Source organism: Lemur catta, chromosome 5, assembly GCF_020740605.2.
Source record: "Lemur catta isolate mLemCat1 chromosome 5, mLemCat1.pri, whole genome shotgun sequence".
Taxonomy (NCBI): domain Eukaryota; kingdom Metazoa; phylum Chordata; class Mammalia; order Primates; family Lemuridae; genus Lemur; species Lemur catta.
In genome coordinates this window covers 25,064,834-25,085,741 of record NC_059132.1, presented here as the reverse complement: position 1 = coordinate 25,085,741, position 20,908 = coordinate 25,064,834, and the positions used below count along the sequence as shown (strand labels likewise).

General features: G+C 49.3%; 1 protein-coding gene across 2 annotated transcripts in view; it reads right to left on the bottom strand.

Moving 5' to 3' along the window:
• ADAM19 (ADAM metallopeptidase domain 19) overlaps positions 1-20,908 on the bottom strand; it is an 82,811-nt gene that overhangs the window by 30,455 nt on the left and 31,448 nt on the right. For both annotated transcript variants that reach the window (XM_045551276.1, XM_045551277.1), the window contains 5 exons: positions 20,172-20,250; positions 14,447-14,523; positions 5,820-6,012; positions 5,047-5,112; positions 440-511 (listed from right to left, as the gene is read on the bottom strand). In XM_045551276.1, the coding sequence (XP_045407232.1) occupies positions 440-511; positions 5,047-5,112; positions 5,820-6,012; positions 14,447-14,523; positions 20,172-20,250 (487 nt within the window). The remainder of the gene's footprint in view (positions 1-439; positions 512-5,046; positions 5,113-5,819; positions 6,013-14,446; positions 14,524-20,171; positions 20,251-20,908) is intronic.

The window sequence follows — 20,908 nt, the reverse complement described above, 5'->3', positions numbered from 1 at the left end:
CAGGAGCCACGGCAGGGGTGAGAGGAAGGGGTCAGAAGGACAGCACTCTGGTCCAAACCTCTGCTTCAGCTTAGAGCAGTCTGTTTTCATCTGACTTTTATATTAGACATTAACATAAGATTTCATTTAAAAAGGAAACGGGATTCTACCATAAAGATAAAAATAACAAAAAGCCATTGATTTAGGACAACCCCTCTATCTTATAAATTCCAAGCAAAACAAGATAAAAATCTGCAGCCCAAGGAAAATGAGTTACTTGCCCAAGGTTACATAGTTCAGGACTTTGTCATGACCATTCTGAGCCTCTGAGGCCTTGCTCATTCCCCTTCAGAAGCTGGCTGAGGTGGCCAATCCAGCAGAAGGCGGCTCAGGTGCCACGTGGTCCCTCTAAGGTGCTGGTACTGGGCACCTTTCCCACGAAGTACACACCTGGTCTCACCTTATCAACATAGTTGGCGATCTCCATGAGCTTGTGTTTGGTGGCGTCCTGGTCTCGTCGATTCTTCTGAAACTAAATGAGATAGGCAGAACCAGGTGAGATCCTAGAACCTCTCGCAGGATCCTTCCTGTGCCCCATTATTTGTTTTCACATGTGTTCTTATTTAATTCTGTCTTCTGTGAGCTGTCATATTCACGCAACTGTCTTCCCGGCCAAGGTGACAGCTTGTGAAGGGCAGGACCTAGTCACATCCATCTTCATATCCCTAGCTACTAGCTCAGTGCAGGGCATACAGCAGGCATGCAATAATTACACAGTGAATTGAATTGTCTTCCTCTAACCCTTGAAGGAAATCTTATTCTCCACCCTCTGAATCACAAGGCCTCTGGTAAACTCCCATTGGGGCTTAGAAGAGGGACAGATCTAATCCTTGCCTTGGTCATCACCCCGACATGAAGCCACCATCACACAGATCTCAGGAGGCTTCCCTGTAGGTGGCCAATCAACACTGGTCAAACTGTGGCAAGGCATTGTGCTCAGTGGTAAGTCGGACACAAAGAAGTGTGAGATCTTGGCCCTAGCCTACGGGAGCTTCAGTCAAAACAGAGAGAGGACCAGAAATAACTACAATGACAGATCCTGTATTTAAGGAGGATACAGTTGAAACGGGCTGAGAAAGCGTGCCCAGAAATAACCACAACGCGAGGCCACATGAATGACACAGGATGGGTGCTGGTAAGGACCGTAAGACATTGGCAAATACACTTTGTCTCGCACGTGGCAGTGCCGTCCGCAGGAGAATTCTGAGACCGCATCAGACAGAAATCAGACATTTCTAATAAAGCACAGGAACGGAAGCTGTGCTCCACGAGAGATGCCTGCATGGGCACCAGGAACACGACATTTCAGCACGAATGCCTCACACTTATATTCCTCCCAAAAGGACAGATCTCTTGCAGCTGCAACCACGAAGGAGAGCTTCACAGTGTGGAGAGAAAATTTGCTGCAGTTGCAAATTAAATTTGCAAATGATGGGCGTGTCTTGTATGGACACTGCCATTGTTACCTGGAATCTGGGTACCTCTTTAATTTACCCATTTATACATGTTCTGTCAACTCCAAACCTTCACTTCCTTCCTCCACCCCATCCCACAAGAACATCTCAGCAAGAAACAAAAAGAACAGCCCAAATAAGCACCTGGGGTATTTGTTTGGCTGGGGGTGTGCCCCAGCTCCGACACAGGGAAGAAATCCACCGTTTCTCCCTTTCTCCCACTGCTTTTGGACATTCCTGGGTTTCCTCAGAATTGTCACTCACCAGAAGAGAATTTCATCATCACCACTGCTTTCCAAAGTTAAATTCAGTGTGACACACTGTGACTCAGACCTTTCCAAGGTATTAATCTAGAACGTTCTCATTAAAAAGACCTCCCATTTCTCAATTAGTCCCACAGCAAAGTGCTGCAGCACTTCCATTCATTTAGCAAATATTTACTAGAACATCAGGGTGGAATTTTATTGTCTTTCAAATATACTAATCCTATCTTTAAACGACTGCCCGACTAGGCCACCATAATTGAAGGAGTGTATCCTCTTGTCCAGAATAGTCTGAAGAGAGAGGCAGCAAACCTCCTCTGCAAAGGACAAAGAGTGAATATTTTCGGCTTTGTGGGCTGTGTCGTCTCTGCCACGGTAGCCGGGAAGCAGCCGTGGACAACACACAAACAATGGGCGTGGCTGTGTTCTAGCAAAACTGTTTGCAGAAACACGTGCGGGCTGGATCTGGCCACGGGCTGTAGTCTGTGGACCCCTAGTCTAGAGAAAAGACTGTCTCAACCTTACATTTTCTAGGGTGACACAGGAAGTCCAACGTGGTACAGCACCATTCTTTCCCGGCTACCCTACATTCTGCTGGCCTCATGAAAGTCCTTTACAGGCCTGTGTCCATAGCTATCCTGTCCCCTCCTACAACATCCCACCTTACTCTCCGTTCCCCCTGGATCCGGTTCCGTCTGAGGAATGAACAGGCTGAGAACCACCCCGGGAGCTCCCACCTAGGCCCAGCGAGGGGGGAGCTCAGCTCATCTGATGCATCTCTGCTCCCTGCTCTGAGGTCAGAGCCCAGAGCAGGGGGCTGCCCTGTCTCGGCACCTGATTGTAAATCATGCTAAGGCAGCCCTCCCCTTCCCTGTCTTCCCATCCTCTCAGATTAATTGATTTTCAGAAATACACGTCTGCCTGCAGAGGACGAGAGGGAGAGGGAGTAAGGGAGGTGGTGAGGGGGTGACGGGGGAGCCTGGGGACCCAGCCTGGCCTGTTATATCCCCACCCACTCCCTCCCACAAACCACTCAGAGCCTTCAGCTCAGGGGACCCAGAACCCTGAGAAATGAGCACATTCCCTCGGCTGCACCAATCCCAGCCCTGTTGAGAGCCCAGGGCCGTGGCTGAAGACGCCCTCTTCCCTTCTCTGTAACAGGAGACACCACAGGCCTGGGGGCACCTTGAGCAGACACTTTTCCTCTGGGGCTAGCTGTGACCCTGGAGTCAGGAGACAGAAGGTGTCCGATTCCTGCCCCACCCCCTACTTCTCCAGCTGGGCTGTGGGGGACTCAAACCCGGTGGGTTTTAAAACTCTGCACAGAGATTCCTCTGGGGCCAGTACAAGGCCAAAGGGGAGAAATACCCTCCTTTTAAACCAGAGCATCTGGGTTTCTATATGCTAAACTACTGTGGTCCCCAGGAGCTTTTATCTACATAAAGGATTCTGTAGCTGGGGAAAAAAGTGGCTCAGACCACTGTATTAGATGATCTTAGATGCAAAGGTTAAATGGAAAAGTGTCCCAGAGTCCGAGGAGTCCAGCTTTCTCCTAGCAACCCTCCCACACTAGGGGCAGTCCTGTGGGGCCGGGGTAGGGACCGGGGTCGGTCACCTCCTTCCACAACTGTGGAGCCTGCGCTGGCTCCTACATCAGCTTTGGATTCTGTTCCCCACGCCACTGCCCCAGCCTGTACACACAACTAGTCTTTGGAGAGGAAAGAAAAAAACATAGGAAACACACACATACCAGGCTGCTAGAAAAACCAATACTGACATCAATTAAAAAGCTAAACTCTTCTCAAAGCAGAACATCCTCAGCATGGAATGCCCTTCACCTCCACTTCTCTGCCTTGTGAACTCCTCCTTGCCCTTTAAGACAGCTCAAGGGCCGTCTCCTCCTGTCACTGATATCCAGTGACAAACACCTGAAGGCCTTCTGGCCTGAAGTCTAGTGTTCTTCCCACACCTGGCACTGCCCCCGGGACCCATGCTTCGGGATTGTGACAAGGTAGAGCCACCTTACAAGGAGGCCTTTTGGGAAGCTGATCGCTAACCCCTTTGGGTGGGGTCCAGACAGACTGGAGTTGTGATGAGTTCTGTCCTGGAGGTGCCCCAAGGCCAGTGTGCACCATATTGGAACACAGTGGGGGCTCAGCCCATCACGATGTCCAGTGTGCAGATGTGCTTAGTTATACAGTTGGTCCCTACAGAAAGTGAGGACCGAAGGCAACAACAGGCTAATTTAGGCAACGATGGGCTCTGGGGCCCGAACCCATTCTTCAGGTGTCAGCTTCAACATCAATGCCTCAGAGAAGCTTTCCTCAATTCCCAAAACCACGTTGGACCCCTCTACCTGCACTCTCATCCTCCCCAAGAGTTCACCTTAGCAGTTAGCACACTTGGGATACGTGGAGTTTTTGTGCCGTTACTGTAAACTCTGCCATGCCAGGGTGGGTCTGTCTTCGTGACAGCTATGTCATCTGGTGCCAAGCACTGGGCTTGGCACATACTAGAAAATCAAGAAATTGTTGATGAATAAGTGTATGAAATGTATGAGGAGCTAGTGTTCATCAAATCTTAGAACCTCTCATTTGAGGAATATGGAGTTGAAGGCTAACAAGCTGTCCTTTTAGTCAGTGGTTCTCAGACTTGCCTGTGCATCAGAGTCACTCGGAAGTCTTGTCAAACATTGATTGCTGGATCCCACCCTGATAGTTTAGGACTCAGTACGTCTGGGGTTGGACCCAAGAATTTATAAGTTCATAGGCACTACTGACGCCGCAGTCTGAGGACCACATTTTGGGAACAACAGTTTTAGGTCCTCATTTGACACCTATGTGATTATAAAAATGGAAAATAGAAAATAGGAATATAAAAAAACATGGGGGGCAAAAAATGGTATTCAATCAGATGATTGAAAATATACTTATTATCTATGTAAAAAAAGAATTTTTAAAATTTCTGTAGACAATTCATGGACCCCTAAGATAAAACATCAGAACCCGAAGGTCTTTGGACCCAATTCAAGAAATGTCAATCCAGATAACTGTCCAGGCTTTCTACCCGACTGATGTATCACGCCATGAGAGGCTTTTCCTTACGGGTTTTTTTTCTTCCCATCAATGTTCAAAATGGCAAAAAGAGCCCTTGGTCACATTTAAGGTCAAAATCATATGATAAACCAGAGAAGGATGAATGTGCCAGCGTTTCCCCACAGCAGTGCCAAGCCTGGCACGGAAGCCATCCAGAGAGCAGAGCTTCTGCAGAACCCGTTGCCTCCCCCTTACCTCTGCGTAGTCAGCCACGAGGTAAAGCTCCACGTACTTCATGGAGTGTAAATCTTCCCTTTTCCTCTAAGAAAGAGACAGAAGCAGATCAGGCTGCAGAAATGGTGGGCTTGGCCTCATTTCAAAGACACTGCTAAGAAACAGAGCTGGTGAATGAGCAGTGGGCCTCCATACTCATTTTGTCCTCGGGCACCAGAGACAGTCCTGGCTTTGGTGGTCACCACCCTCACTAACACCTTCCACCACTGTTGAGTTATCCCTGGAGGCTGCTCTGGGACATGGGCGGAATCTAATCCTTTATTCTCAAAAACTACTGAGCTGGGCTGGCCGGCACAGGAGCACGGAGGCCTGCATACCGTGCGGGAATGTGCTGACAATCAGGTTCCCGAATAAGCTTGAAACCACAACCTCTATTTTCAGTATGAATAAATACAAGCATTTGTGCACATGGCAAAGTGGCTATTCCAAAGGGGGAGGCATGCTTTTTTTTTGACTTTTTAAAGTTTCTGAAATCAGCGTCTCATTTTACAGTATTTTACATGTAGTATTGTTTATAGTATTTTACATGTAGTATTGTTTTCTCCAAAAGCAGTTATTCCGTTATGAGGGTATCTCACACTCAACAATGACTCAGAATGAAAGAAGAAAGCTGTTTCCTCCTTCTTAGCCATCGCCCTTCAATTGAGAAATACTCCTGGATTCAGAGGAAGGGTCCTCGGAGGGGACAAGCCTGTGCCTAGGTTGATTCCTGCACCAAGAGCCTCACAACTCACCCTGCGAGGTCGTTTCTTGGTCTGCTGTGTAAACTGAAGGGCCCAGTCCCTGGTGGTGGGCTTGGAGTGCTCGAACCCACAGTTCCCCGGGGGCAGCTTGAGATGTTCCGCTCTGTAAATAAGGTGTTGGCCCTCGCTGTCAGGGAGGGGCTCGATGACATAGCTGAGGTTACTGCTCACCATAATCAGTCCTCTGTGGATAGGAGAAATAGAATCTCTGGTCAAAGATTACGGTCCTGGAAAAGTCCCTTGTGCAGGTCTTAGTTTCAAAGTGACAGTTGGTTTTGATCATTGACTTTTAACCTCACTATGGGACCATGCACCCCTTTATGAGAATCCAATGCAAGCTCAGACCTCCTCTCTAGAGAAATGCACATGGATATGAAATGTGGTGCACAGTCTCAGGGCACTCGGACCCCCTAAGCTCATCCCCGGAATCCAGGTGAGGAGTCTCTGGATTAGGGAAGCTCAGAAGGTTCTAAAAAGGCTGTACCCAGGACGCTTAATACTTACAAAGGACGGTAGGACTCGGATTCCAAAAAGCCTCCCAAACCCAAACATGGCGTATGACAAACAACAGGTCAAAACTTTACAGATTCAGAAAAAGCAGTCCAGTGGCCAGAGAAAGAACACTGGCCTGCAGGTGAGGGGACCCAGGCTCTGGATTCAGCTCCAACATTCCATTGTCACATGCTCTCCGGCAAACATTTTAAATCTCTCTGAGCCTCCGTCTCCTCATTACCAAAGTGGAAATGATTTAGTAACTTATCAGGACTCTTGGATGATTACATGGAAAGAAAAGTGTCCTTGTGCTTGGAAACCAAAGCGAGATGCAACATCGATGCCATGCCTACTAGTCCCAATGCCCCGTGTCAGTGCGGCAGCTATTTGGCGAAATGACTTCACAACTAAGCAAGTGTTGCTGCTTTTGTTCCCCTCAGTTATAGACGCTAGCATTGAACTCCAAATCAAAATGTCTTCATCCATTTTATTCTTTCACTTGCTGAGCCCTTACTCTGTCCTGGACACAATGTAAACACAATCCTTGTCCTCAAGTAATTCACAGTCCATTGGAGGACTGTCACTCACTGCACAAACATTTACTGGACTCCTGCTATGTGCCAGGCAATGTACCAGTTGCTGAGAATGAGCAGTGGACGAGACAAAGTGCCTGCCCTCGTGAAGCTTAGAGTGTACACATGGGAATCAGTCATGACAACATACAGCAGAGAGAACAAAGAGGTCTCATCCCCCTAACACTGACGGATTGATGCAGCTGTACAGAGTGTTCCATCCAGGCTTCCGTGGGCTCATCCAGCCTCAGTGGGAAGGAGGGCCACGTTTATTATCTATTGCTGTCACAAATGATCGATGAAGGGTGAGGAGAGGCCCATGCAGCAGGTATTTGTCATCCTTGACACGGTGAGAAGAATATGATAGCAAGGAAATGTACTCAAGGCTCTGGGGTAGGAGGAAGCCCAGGAAGTATTTCGTGGGCTCCAAAACCTCATGCCGGTGCCCATTCATCCAGAGAGCTCAGAACCTACAGGATCTCCAACTGCGGGTCTTGGCCACTGTGGATCGGCAGGGCCTCTCTCGTGGGCTGTCTCAGCTTCCATCCCTACCGCAACCCCCTCGGGATCCCCGCACACGGTTTGCCCTTTGGGAAGAGCCTGTGACGCTTTCAGGAAAGACAGTGCCAGGCTCTGATCAGCAGCAGCCCTTCCCGGATGCCATCCCTGGCTGACCTCATTCCGGAGCCAGGGAGCCTGATGACTTCCCGGCTGCCTCATCCCGGCTGACACAGCGATACCCAAGCAGCTCCCCCACACCCAGCGGGACACGTAAGGTGCTCCCCGGACAGCTGGGGATGGGAGTGGGGCAAAGGGCAAGGGTCACATCCACTCCCTAATCCAGACAGGAAAGGGTAGAGGGGAGAGCTGCCGCAGGCATCCTGTTCCCAAGTTATCTCATCCCAGCTGTCCAAGAGCCCTCCCATCACCTCAGTCTCCCCTAACAGCTACAGACAGGGGGGGTGACCACAAGCCAGCTGATGGTTCTGTGTGAGCCAGGTTGTGGCCGCCAAGATTATACCCAGTGAGTGGAAAGTCCCATATAGGAATCAGGAAAGTTCCAGTGTAGGACCACAAGGTGCAGTTGACCTGGCATCCCTTGAACAAGCCTCTGAGCCAAACAGGACAGAGACCAAGCCCAAGTCTGGTGCACAACAAATAATAATCATAGTGGCTATAGATTGCCGAGCCGTTGCTATGGACGTATGCTAAGCATTTTATTATTCACACCAGCTTCTAGGATCCTTACAAACATTATCCCCAATATAGAAACTGGGAAAACTAAGGCTTGGCAAGATTAATTAATTAGCCCAAAGTCACAAAAATAGTAAGAGTGAGAGTAAGGATTTGAACCTAAGCATTCTGGTTCACCCCAAGTCCCACAGCCTTAAGCCTGACTGTATACGGCCGTGGTCACAACAGCCCTGTGGAGGGGATCAGAAAGGTAGCCCCAGTTTACAGATGGCTCAGTGACGGTGACAGCAACTCTCCTCTGAGGCGTGACTGACCACTACCCAGCTGCCTGTGTGACGTCAGAGCTCAGTTCCCGGGAGACAAGGCAGAGGAGGCATTCGGCCCACTTTTCACCCTCAGCTGTCAGTTACTGAGAGCTAACTGAATGCCAGGCACTGTGCTTACAAACGTTATTCTTATTTCATTCCCACATCAATGTAATAAAGTACATACCATCATTGGTCCCATTTTATAAATCCAGAAACTGAGAATCAGAGAGATCAAATAATAAGCTCTCCTGGGGAATCTGGGGCCAAAGATTGAAGGTCTGGCCCCCACGGCTTTGGCTAACCTCTGTGCTCTCTGCCTCCATCAGGGAGGTCTAAACTTAGGTGTCAGCGATCTCTAGGATTGGAGTCATCTAATAGAATATTCTACAGTGCATTAGAAATACAGATGTCTGGGCCCAAGCTGAAAGACCCGATGCTGCAGGCCTGCATGTCTACACCATGGACAAGTCCTCTGGGTAAGTCCCTGCACAGCCACACTCAGGAACTGGGGCCTGGAGCCCACACGCTGCAGCAGGAACTTGCTCTCACAAAGCCCCGAGCAACACGGTTTCAGGGAGCAGGCAGATGATGGTTTGAGAAACGCAGGCTCAGAAGGACACTGAAGGTCCTTCCATCAACAGGATCCTGTGACCACTCCCCTCCCTCCCTCTACTGTGGCCCTTGGTAATTCACCCTGTGTCACAGCTGCAGTCCTCCCAGACTGCCTGGGGACAGAGGAGAGGCTGGCACAAGCCCCAGCACTGTACAGTGAACCCCAGCTTTGTTGCTGGAGGAATTTCTAAGAATATGATTCCACGAGCCCTCCCCTGCCACCACCCGCAGTCCTCTAGCTGCCTTTTCTGGGCACCCACCAGTTGTTTATCCTTCTAGGAGCCTTGGTGGATCTAATTCGCTAAATGCTAGCACGGGCAGAGGCAGAACTCAGCAGGAGGCTGGGTGCCCGGGACCTCACATGCTCTTCTCCGCTCTGTTCTCCATCCTATTCCTCATCCTTGAGAGCTGGATACAAACAAAACTGTACCAAGGAACAGGCCAGGCCAGGCAGTGGGCTGGCAATTCATGTTTAACCCCTGAATAACTGACGGACTCACCCAAATGCATCCTTCGAGGAACTAGGCAAGAACTGCTTCCTGGGAACTTGTCCATGCAGAGCTAAACCCAACGGACACATCCCTCCTCCACACCCAGAGCTGCCCTAAGAGGTAACCACCCTGTTACCCGTCTTTCCTGTCCCCTTCCCTTCAATCTGCACCATGGGAAAGGAGCTACAGGGAACTCCAAAGGCAGCAGAGAAGAGAGAAGAGGAGCCCACAGGTGATGGGCTCCCTCTGGGCTGGGGTGGCCGGGCACAGGCAGAGCGTACAGGCTCAGGAACGAGACACACCTGGATTCCAAATGTGGCTCTGCTGTCTGCTAGCTGTGCGATCAGGCACATACTAACACTGCCAATCTCACAGGCTCGCTATGATAACCGACTCAAGTGACAGGCGATGTTTACTAATAACCAAAGCAACATCTGAAAACAACAGCTAACAGTCACTGAGCATGTATCATACACAGAGCAAGGTGCACCGAGTTTCATTCCATAGCCATTCAGCACATCTGCATTGAGAACCTACTGTGTGACAGGAGCTATTCTAGGTACTGGGGATACAGCATGCTCAAAACAAAGCCCCTGCCGTCAAAGAGCTTGCACCCGTCACCTAATGTAAATCCACCAGTGACATCGATATGGCTGTTTCCATTTTACAGGTAAGAAGACTGAGGCCAGAGAACTGAAGTAGCCAGTCAGGTTTCGAACCAGGAACTGTCTGACTCCAGAATTTAAACTTGTCACAACTTAATGGTGCTGCCCTCAGAGGGCTTAATCTGCACTGTGCCTGACACAGAGGTGGCACTGATTATCTGTTCTGCGGAAGGAAGGCAAGATATCCAGAGGGGAAAAGGACATGCCACTTCTTATGCGTTGGCTGCATGTATATGATGAGCCACCTCCTTCTGCCCTCGGCCGCCACCTTCCTGAGACTCTGCTCATTCTCTCTGCACCCCAGGGCTTCCCATACCGGAGGGCCCTTTTGATAGTCTGGTCTACTCTCGCTTTACAGGTGGGAGGAAAGCCCCCCAGGAAAGGAATTTGCCCAAGCTCACCCACTGCATTAATGTGAGAGCCAGGGGCAGACCCCGGGTCTCCTCGTGTCCCAGGGAGGCATCAGCACAGCCAAGGTAAAAACAAGCAAAAAAATTAAATGAGGAAAGGACTGCTATGATATAAGGGTGATCCATCAAATAGATCACCATGGATATTTATTGTATACTTTTGAAAGACTTCTTATACAATTAAACTTGCCAGACATCTATATTAATACATAAGATACTATGCAACCATTAAAAGAATGAGTTAGAGCTATTTGTACCTAAAACGTAGTGCCAAATTGGAAAAAAATTACAGGACTGTATAGATAGGGTAATCTCATTTGGATAAAAAGAAATCTATATATCAGACAATTATGCACACCCCCAGCGGGAATGGGATTGGTTGGCAGGGTGGGACAGGATAAAAAACTTCCACTTTTCTAAGCGTACACATTCCTGTATGATTTGAATGTTTAACACTAAACCTGTATTAGTTATATATAATGATAACTTTTAATAAGAATTTTTAAAAAAATAACTTACCAATCAAGTATCCCTGCTGCTGATAGTGAGCTAGGGACACACACATGTACATGCACACACACACACACACACACACACATACGTTTTCCAGAATGCACAGGCTTAGAGACACCTTAGCCTGGCACTGTCTAGATTTCTTCACAAATAATCATCACACCTTACATGTATGCCACGTGTTAGCTTGCAAAGCATTTGTGCATGGCAGAAGTTGTGTACACATTTAGAGGATGGGTCCCTACTCTGAGGTAGGCCTGGGGGGTCTGGACACTTGCAACCCCCCATGAGAGGGTATCCCCATGTCTTTTTATTGGTGTAGTTTATAAGTGTCATTAGCTTCTGCTCAATTCTCAAAGGGGTCACGGGACCAAATAAGATTGCAAAGCATTTTACTACGTATCTATGTTCTTCTTCATGAGGGATATTTCTAAAAGGATACACAAGAAACTGGTAACAATGGATGTCCCTGGGAAGGAGAGGAATCTGGGGTGAGAAAGAGAACTTTCTTTCACTGTATACCCTTTTGTACTATTTGAATCTGTTCTTACCATGATTGTGTATAACTTCTTCAATTAAGTAACCTAAAGAACTGCTTTCGAGAGAAGGGGGCCCAGAAACCATCTAGAAGCTCAGGTGAATTCCCTGTTTTTCATATCATCAGCCTGAATATTCTACTCGGTGCAAATCCTACCTATTTGCTCCAATCACAAGGAGCACGTTTCCAGGAGAGAACAATCGCTATGGAGATTTTCCATTGCAGCAGTGCTTTATGAGCCTTGGGAGGCAACTGGAGTTGGGGCGACAGGGGTTTGAACGTCACTGCTGCTGCAGCTGCTCCTTCTCCAGGGTCCGAGTGGAGCCATCTGGCATGAGTCTCCGGCTCTTAAATCAATCCACCCACAGCCTTGGTTTGTTAAGGTGTGCAGTGAGAGGGCTGGGAAAGTCAGGCGAGTGGCTCTCACCAGAGGAAGCGTGCAAAACAGAAACACATGGACACTCAGCCAGTTCCCCCGCCAGCACCGCTGCTGGAATGATTTACGAGAGGCCAAGCCAAGTTCCCACTGCTCCAGACCGAGCAGATGGAGGAAGAGGCAGAGAGAAGCAGGTCACACCTGCATGTTCCCTTTCCTCCTCCTTGGGAAAAACTTTGTTTACTGGCAGACTGCAGGTGGTGGCGGCTGGGCCTGCAAATACCACCACGAGGCCAGTTGGCTTCGCTCAACCGGGTCGCTTTAGTGGGGGGATTTGGGAGCCAGTCTGTTGCTGCCTCCCCGCCAAAGCCTGTTTCCTGCCTAATCCCCTCCAGCCGACTCACCATAAAGCCTTCAGATGAAGACGTGGCCCAATTTATAAACAGACATGGGGGACCTGCAGCGTGTGGGGTCTTCGATTTGTATAAGAGCCTGGCAAGTCTTAGTTTCACTGTTAGAAGATGGTAAGAATCCCACATGTTTATAAAGTGCTATAGAGTTAAAATAACAATTTCTACCATGCCTAACATCAATGTACATTTTAGATAAGGAAACTGAGGGCTCCAAAAATTACAATGTCTGTTTTTCTCCACTTACGTAGGGCACGGGCATAAGGTAGGTACCCAATATTAATCTGTCCAATGAAAGAAGCAATCATTGAATGAATGAATCAATCAATGAAGAGACAAAGAGTACACAGTAGAGCCCCCTCCTACCAGCTCACAAGAGCCAGTTAAGGGCCTATCTTTTCAATTCTGCCTTCCAGAACATCATGATGGTAGCTTGAAATTGGGTGGGAGTATCTTCACCTGCATATTGGCAGATGCTACAAATCAGGGCTTTTACCTTTTCTTAATAGAGACAGTTTACCAACATGCCGGATACACATAATACATGCAATCAAAACACAGGCAATTAGAATCCAGGTGTTTTAGATCATCATCCTTTTTCCAAAAAAAAAAAAAAAAAAAAAAGCACGAGAGGGGTCCAAATAAATAATATTACTTCAGCATCCAAGTGTAGATGCTACTATATGCAAGGCACTGGGGCAGGCTGGTGGAAACAGATATTGAAGGTAAAATTCATCTTCTCAAGGAACATGCATTCTCAGGCACAGACTGGAACATGTATACAGATCAGCTGGGGGGTCTTGGTAGAGTGCGGACTGGCACCCACGAGGTCTGGGGGCGGGGGCATGAGATGCTGCATTTTGGAAAAGCTCCCAGGCAAAGCTGATGCTGCCATCTAAGACCACAGCTAGAGAAGCAGGGGCCTGGGAGGCCGCTGGGTGCTGGCAACGTGGCAGTGCCATTCTAAGGTCAGACAGCTATTAACACTTGGAATCCTCACAACACCAGCCATATGTTCCTTTTATCCACATTTTACAAATGAGACCATCGAGACACCCAGCTGTTAGACTGCTACTAGCTCAAACCCGGGAGTCTGGCTGGAAGAAGCAAGAGTCACTCTAGAACCCGCCATCTGGTTGGAACTTTGCTGTCGATTTCTCGTCTTGACAATTATCCTTGCCTCTCCTTCCTCCCCCGACTCTGTTCACTAACCGTCCATTCCCTATTTAACCACCTACAAGGACTTCTATCAGAGAAGACTGAGAAGTGTGACTAAATGCTCAAACTCATCAATGTTGAGTACATTAACCATGTGTCTTATTTTGTCTGTTGCTTTGACATCTGGGGTCTTGCTGATCCTGGAGGGCCTGCCCCTTCCAGGGTTAGCCAGCCCCTAGAGATGGCAGACAGTTTTCCAGCTTCCTTGCCTTTCACGTACAAGCCAACCAACCCAGAGCCCACACCCCACCCATCTGCTTTATTGGGACCTTGGCCTCTGGGCCATCCTCCCCCCCAATCACCCCAGAACTGGTACAGGACAACAAGGACAGAAAGCCCTATGCCCCAGAGCAAGCTAAAATTATTTAAACTAGCCAATCCTAAACCTGCTTACTCTGCCTCGCCCACTCCTTCCTGCAGAAACCACAGAAGGGCTCTGGCCCACACTTCTGGCTCCCTCTGCCCTGACCAGCCCCAGGGCTTCCCCGTGTGTCCCCACTGTGTGGCATAGCATGCCTCCTCCTCTTTCTGTATGGCCATCTTTTCAATGGCACTTGTCTCCAGATTTGTTGGCCTGACCATACCTACATGATAATAAAACCTGTACTTTAAAACATCAAGTTCATCAGGGAAGTTAAACAAATCCTGGTGCATCTGTGGATTATCTAGGATTTCCCTTGCCCCTCCCAGGCCTGGCCCTTCTCAGAGCTGGCGCCCACACACTCTCAGTGGACTCCTTCCCAAGGCCCTTGCCTCGCGCTGGCCCTGCTTGTCCCAGGGAGAGTCCCAGGTGCCCCCTGCAGCCGCAAGGTCTCTTACCTAATTCCCCGGCAGGTGCTGAGTGTGACGCTGGACTGCTCTGCCTCCCTCACCGTGCCGTGGTAAAAGCAGTGGTCCTAGCAAGGAGAAAGGAAGTGGTCAGGCCAAAGAACATTGATAAGCATGGCAATGCTAACGTCTCGTGGAGGTGACGGATGATTCACAGCTTAGCATATATCTACTCCAACCTTACGGCACCTTACAACCTGCAAAGAGCTTTCCCAGCCACCGTTTCATTTGATACTTATAATAATCTTGGGGGGGGGTGCAGGGCAGATGTCATTATCTCCACGGAACAGAGAAGGAAGCTGAGGCTCAGGGGAGCAAAGAGATTTGCCAAAGGTCTCCCTGCTAGTTGGAGAAACCAGGACTTTCGGATCTAGTTCAGAGCACTTTTGACGACATGATGTTAGCCACAGGAAACAGCGATTTGTGAAAGAGCTTGGCTCCCCACCAATGTCACCTTTGTTACCCCCTGTTGTGGGTTGAGTAGTGTCCCCCTAAAATCCACATCCACCAAAACCTCAGAATGTGACTTTATTTGGAAATAGGGTTTTTGCAGGTGTGATTCAATGATGAGGTCATATTGGATTAGAGCAGGTCCTAAATCCAGTGACTGATGCCTTCATAAGAAGAGACACAGAGAGACAGAGACAATATGGAGAGACACACAGAAAGAGAAGAGGCCATTTGAAGATGGAGGCAGAGACTCGAGTGATGAGCTACAAGCCAAGCAGCACCCAGGATGGCCAGGAGCCGCCGGAAGCTACAAGAGGCAAGGAAGGACTCTTCCCTAGAGGCTTTGGATGGAGCACAGCCCTTGCCCACACCTTGATTTTGGACTTCTAGCCTCCAGAACTGTGAGAGAATAAATTTCTATTATTTTAAACCTCCAAGTTCATGGTGCTTTGTTACAGCAGCCCAAGGAAATGAATACACCCCCATCTCTTCCCCAGCTCATGAAGCCTTCCTTCCCTGACTCCCCCCACACCTGGGCCATGCTTGGTTTGGCACCTGCGTCCATGAGGTCTGCTCTGCTCTCTAGTCATTGTGTCGCACGGCTGTCTGCTCTTCCCCACCCAGCTGTGGATCACAAACACGTGCCAGGCCCTGGGGTAGGCCCCAGAGACACAACAATGAGCAAATAGAGACATAGCTTTGGCCGTGGGGCCTAGGGTCTTGTGAGAGCCAGTCATTAATTAGGAAGCCAAACAAAGATACAATTCCAGGCTGGGCATGCTGGCTCATGCCTATAATCCCAGCATTTGGGGAGACTGAGGCAGGAGGATCACTGGCCAGGAGTTGGAGGTTGCAGTGAGCTATGATCATGCCACTGCACTCTAGCCTGCACAACAGAGGAAAACCCTGTCTCTAAAAAGAAAAGAAAAGAAGAAGATTAAAAAAGAGGATATAATTATAAACCATAAGGAGTGGCTTGAAATAAATGTTTGAGGTGCTGGCAGATGGATAAGTAGGGTAGCCACAGTTGAGTGTGCAAAGTACAAAACCAGACAGATGGGCAGAACCAGGACTGTCCCCAACAAACCAAGGGGTAACAAGAAGAGACACATTCCTATAAGCTTCTTCCCAAATAGGTCAAGAGAGATAAGATGGTCAGAACAGACAGAAGGTAAAATCCTCAGGGTAGAGTCAGGTTCCAAAGAGATCTTAAGAAGGATGTAAACTCACAGCTGTGGACATGGAAGCTTTCTCTTTTCCAATGCCCTGAGGCTGAGCAGGGCCAAGCATAAATGCTCAGGCCTCCGCACCAGTGACAGTCCAAGGGTCCATCTCTAGGACTACGCTGCTTGCAGTGGTTGCTCTGTCCCCTGGGCTGTGACCCAGCAGACAGCTAACCCATGTGTCTGTGTTCTCCGGCTCCAGCTCCCTCTCAGCTCTAAGCATGAGTACAGCCTAATAATTAAATTGGAGCATCGTGGCACAGCCAGGCCAGATTGACATCTAAGCCCCCACACCTCCCAGCTACGTAAACAGTTCCACAACCTCTCTCTGACCTTCTGCGTCTCCAGCCTCTGCCTCACAGAGTGGTTGCGAGGATGCTGTACTCAAAGTATCTGGCCCAGAGTGGCAGGCAGTAAACATTAGTGACCACGGTATCATTAAATCCGCCTTCCTCAAAGGCACATGTGGCCTCGAGGGACCCAGAAGCCCACCAAGGGGCTGAATCCCGGCCTCCACCATGCCAATTCTATGTCCTATCTGGCCGAGCCAAGCGGCCAGATCAGAGGATATAGGCCAAGCTGACACTCGACTTGGGCTCACTCTCCGGACCAAGGTATCCTTTCATCGGCGATAATCCACCGGCCAGCGAGGTGGCTCCTTCCCCTTCCAGCCTGTGCAGTCAGGAGGGACAGGGGCCAACCCTACCTTTGCATCAAAGTTTCCTGGACTTTGGACAAGTCCAGTCCCGCCCTTCAGAGGGGCACAAAGGAAAGCCCTTGTGTTGGGGACAGAGGACACCCCCAGCACTTAGGAAACAGGGTGATGCAGGCAAAACCCTCCTTCCACCCCTTCCAGCCCGGAGTCCATCTGCTTTCAAACACCCGCCTGTCACGTGGCTCCTCTCCCTACCCCTGGGCTCTGGGATTCAGACGCTGACCATGAAGCACTCAAGTCCCGAACCTGGTCCTCAGAACTCAACAGCGGGGCCATGAACCCCACAGCACAGGGTCATTCACGGGACAAGACGGCCTGGCTGGCATGGGGTTCATAGACGCTGGAATGACAGAGTCAAGGAATTTAGAAACTGCATGTCAGCTACAGTTTTAAAATGCTGGTACCATCACTAATAAACTCGGGTCCCAGGGTGGCTGCGAAGAATCCCTGCACCTCCTCCTACCTTTGGATTGATGCTAACAGTGTTTGCGGCCGGGGTATTCTCTGCAGTAGCCTAACAACTGATTCTGTAACATGCCTTACCATCCACAGAGGGTTTTCCTAGACATCATCCCCTGTGATCATGACGCCTGCCACTTGCTGTCACCACCGCTAAGACCTAACATCTGTCCAGCTCTTACCACTGGATGGACAACATAGGCAGACTCTTTTTTCCTTGAGCTCTGACCAGTCTTATGAGATAGATGTTATGCTCATGCTTTCAAAGGGGGAAACGGAAGGTGACACAGCAAAGTGGAGACTGGAACCCAGCAGCCTGGCCCCCTGCCCCATCCTCTTCCTCTCCCAGCAGTGGCAAAGGGAGGACTTGATTCCTCAGAGCTCCGTCATCCCCCGGCTTCCTGAGCAACAAAGGCGACAAGTTCTAGTCTGAGCCTTGTCCCCTCCTAGTTATCTGAACTTAAGCAAGTTACTTTTCCTCTTCTCTCAATTTCTTCATCTGTAACATGTAGGGTTGGAAGAGATGTTTATGAATTCCCATAAAAGCCAGTGATTCATCTTACCCTTCTATAGCTCTGCGAGTCAGGTATCAGCATATCCACTTTATACGTGAGGAAACTCAATGCTAGTGTGGGCAAAAGGGTTGTTTAAGGTCACGGAGCTGGTTAAAGCCAAGACTGCAAGCCTGGCTTCAGACCCCAAACCCTGTAACTCTTTCCACGGGAACACGTTCACAGGCCCGTCCCCCAGTGCCCTGACCTAGATCAGGGCTGCAGCCTGGAGGCCTCCCTGATGAGTCTTGATAAGGTTCCCAGAACTCCGGCTACCCCAGGCCGAGTTCGGCAGCAGAGTGCAGCCCTCCACACTTGGGTCAAGTGCAGCTGAATGGTTTATTCCATTCCCATTTCTCTCTGAGATCTCAGCTTCCAAATCAAACACCGACTGAGAACCCCACGGGCTTGAGTGGGGGCTTTGCAAGAGCGCAGTAGCGGGGGAGTCAGAAAACAATGAGTGTCCCCTGGTGCAGTCAACAAAGACCTTCAGGAAGGAGGGGGACGAGCGATGCAGGAAGTTCCCTTCTACTCCTCTGTTTCTGAAAGGCCCTTCAACATCTCTGCCTAATGCACAAGCTGAGAGCACAAAGAACCAGTCACAGATCAGTCATGAAGTCACTGCATTCCGTGGCTTCTCCGCCTGATGGGGCCACCCCAAGGCGGCTTTCATAGCAGGAAGCATGAGCTCACGGCAAATTGTGGACTGAGACCCATTCTTGAGTTGAGGGTACAGAAGTGGCAGGAGCCAAACTCAGAGGAGGGTGTTTCTGCGAGGTTGCAATGGCTAGAGGCTTTCTAGGTAAGCCCGAACCACCCCCCACGCACACCCCCCGCCCCTGGAGGCAGAGAACAGAGCTCTCAAGAGGAGAGGACAACTTTTGACCAAGGGGCACTGAGGAGTGTGGAGTCACAGCTGGACAGCCTCCCCGGAGATGAGGGGACATGGAGAAGACGCAGCCTGACAGCTCGACCAGGCGCCGGCCACACCAGCTCCCTGCCCAGCCAGGAAGGCCTTGGTGCAGAAGGCGACATTGCTCTTCACACCCAGCCTGGAACCCAGCCCCTGAGCTGCCTGGTTCTATCAAACCTTAACTGTCCCGTGTCGCTTTCGCCAGCCAGGGGTAAGCTGATGACCTATCTGAGCTGTTAATGACAGTGGCTGGCGCTGTCTTGTCAGACACCTGCACTCTGGCAGGGATGTCGTGAAGAATGGGCCGTGTGGGATCTCGGGTTCCCTGGGAAGCTGCTGCAGGAGCCTGAGGCCGGGGTGCCTTTCCTGCTGCCCTCCACACACCTCCCAGGCCACGTGCCCCTTCTCTTCTCCTTCACCCCTCCTCAGCAGCGCAGGCTCTGAGAAAGGACTTGAATCCAGGGCTCCCCAGCTTGGCCACTGTGGCACCTGGAGCAGGATAATTCTCTGTTGGGGAGGGTCTGTCCTATGCACTGTAGAATGTTTGGCAGCATCCCTGGCTTCTTGCCACTAAATGCCAGTAGCTTCCCCTGAGCCCAGTTACGACAATCAGAACTGTCCCCAAACATTGCCAAGTGTCCTCTGGGGTGGGGTGTCAGAGCCATAGCTTCTAGTGACAACCACTGCTCTGGGCCTACAAATTCCAACAGGTGTAGGAAGAGCTAGCAAACCCCGAAATGGGGTGATTCACTGCCCTAAACGTGCACCGCTGAGGTGCGATAAAGCAAACTCATATGTAACCATCTGAAAGACCATTTTCCAAATGACAAATCTTTGACTTTGTGCAAACAGCCCCACTCAAAAACAACTTTCAGGGGAAAAATGTCCAGTCTAAAGATATCAGTAAAATAAGAAAACCTTCATAACTTAAAAATCACATCAAAAAGGCAGACGACAAAATTTGTATGCATAGTGGTTATAAAGTCTATGAACCTTGTATTTCCATTTAAAAAGGGGGATGGTGGCTGATCAAATATCTAGTTGGGTGAGATGACGGGATTATGGGTAAATTTTCATTTAACTTAGAGTTTTATTAAAGTGTGGGTTCTTAACATGAAGCAAAGAAAATGTATGCTTCATGATGACACATACCAATTTTAATCAGATGTAATTACCCTAAAAGATTCTGTTTGTTTGTTTAGCCATTTTAGCTAGCAAAGGAGAGGGAGCACTTATGCAACAAAAAATACACATTTTGCTTCTCCTGTTTGCTCCCTTGGTCTTCGGACAGGAGAAATAATCCTCGAGAGGAGGAACCACCTCCATCCAGACTCTCCTCGGTCCCGGGAGGAGTGGTCCCGGGAGAGGACAGCGGCGGGAGAGGCATCTGCTGACCTGAACTCACCTCTGATTTCAGCGTGGTGGTTTGAGGGTTACCACTTGGAGTATAGTGGGTTTCCGTGTAGGCTGGAGCGAAAAGGTGCCTGCAAACAAAAACAGACATTTGTATTTTTGGTTAATGGGCTCCATCCTCCTGGTAACAGCAGCAGGTGATTTTAACTGCACAAGGCAAGGCCATCCCAAGCATCTGCATGCAAAAGAGATGACACAGACACGAGGGGCTAAGGAACAAAAAGGAAATCTAGAGGAAGTCTGTTTTTAATTTTATATTTACTGGGATCATTACTCCAACTATTAATAGATGGAGTTGATAGCAACTAAAGCAATGATCATAATGTTTTTCTGGGTTTGGGGAAAATACACATGTAAACACATGCAAAATTTTCCAGGGTTTACAGACTCTCCTTGATTGGTTTTTCCAGCACTGCATTCACCAATTTTTAGTATCAGCAGACCAATTTTTCTTTAAGAGAATCCCTCTTTCTTGATGGATGTTTTGGTGAGATTGTCAATCATGGTGTCCTTCTTGGCCCTGGCCAAAGGGTGGCCTTTGTTCCAAGCTAAGCCAATGGAGTGATGTCGCAAGGTCTGAACAGACGGAAGCGACACATCTGTTCCTCTGTCCCTGCCTTTGCCTGTCCTTGCTGAGACCTAGTGGTTCAGGATTTCCTGAGACCTGGTAGTTCTGTATGTTACCCTTCCAATAAATTCATCATTTTCTTTTCTAAACTTGCACATTGC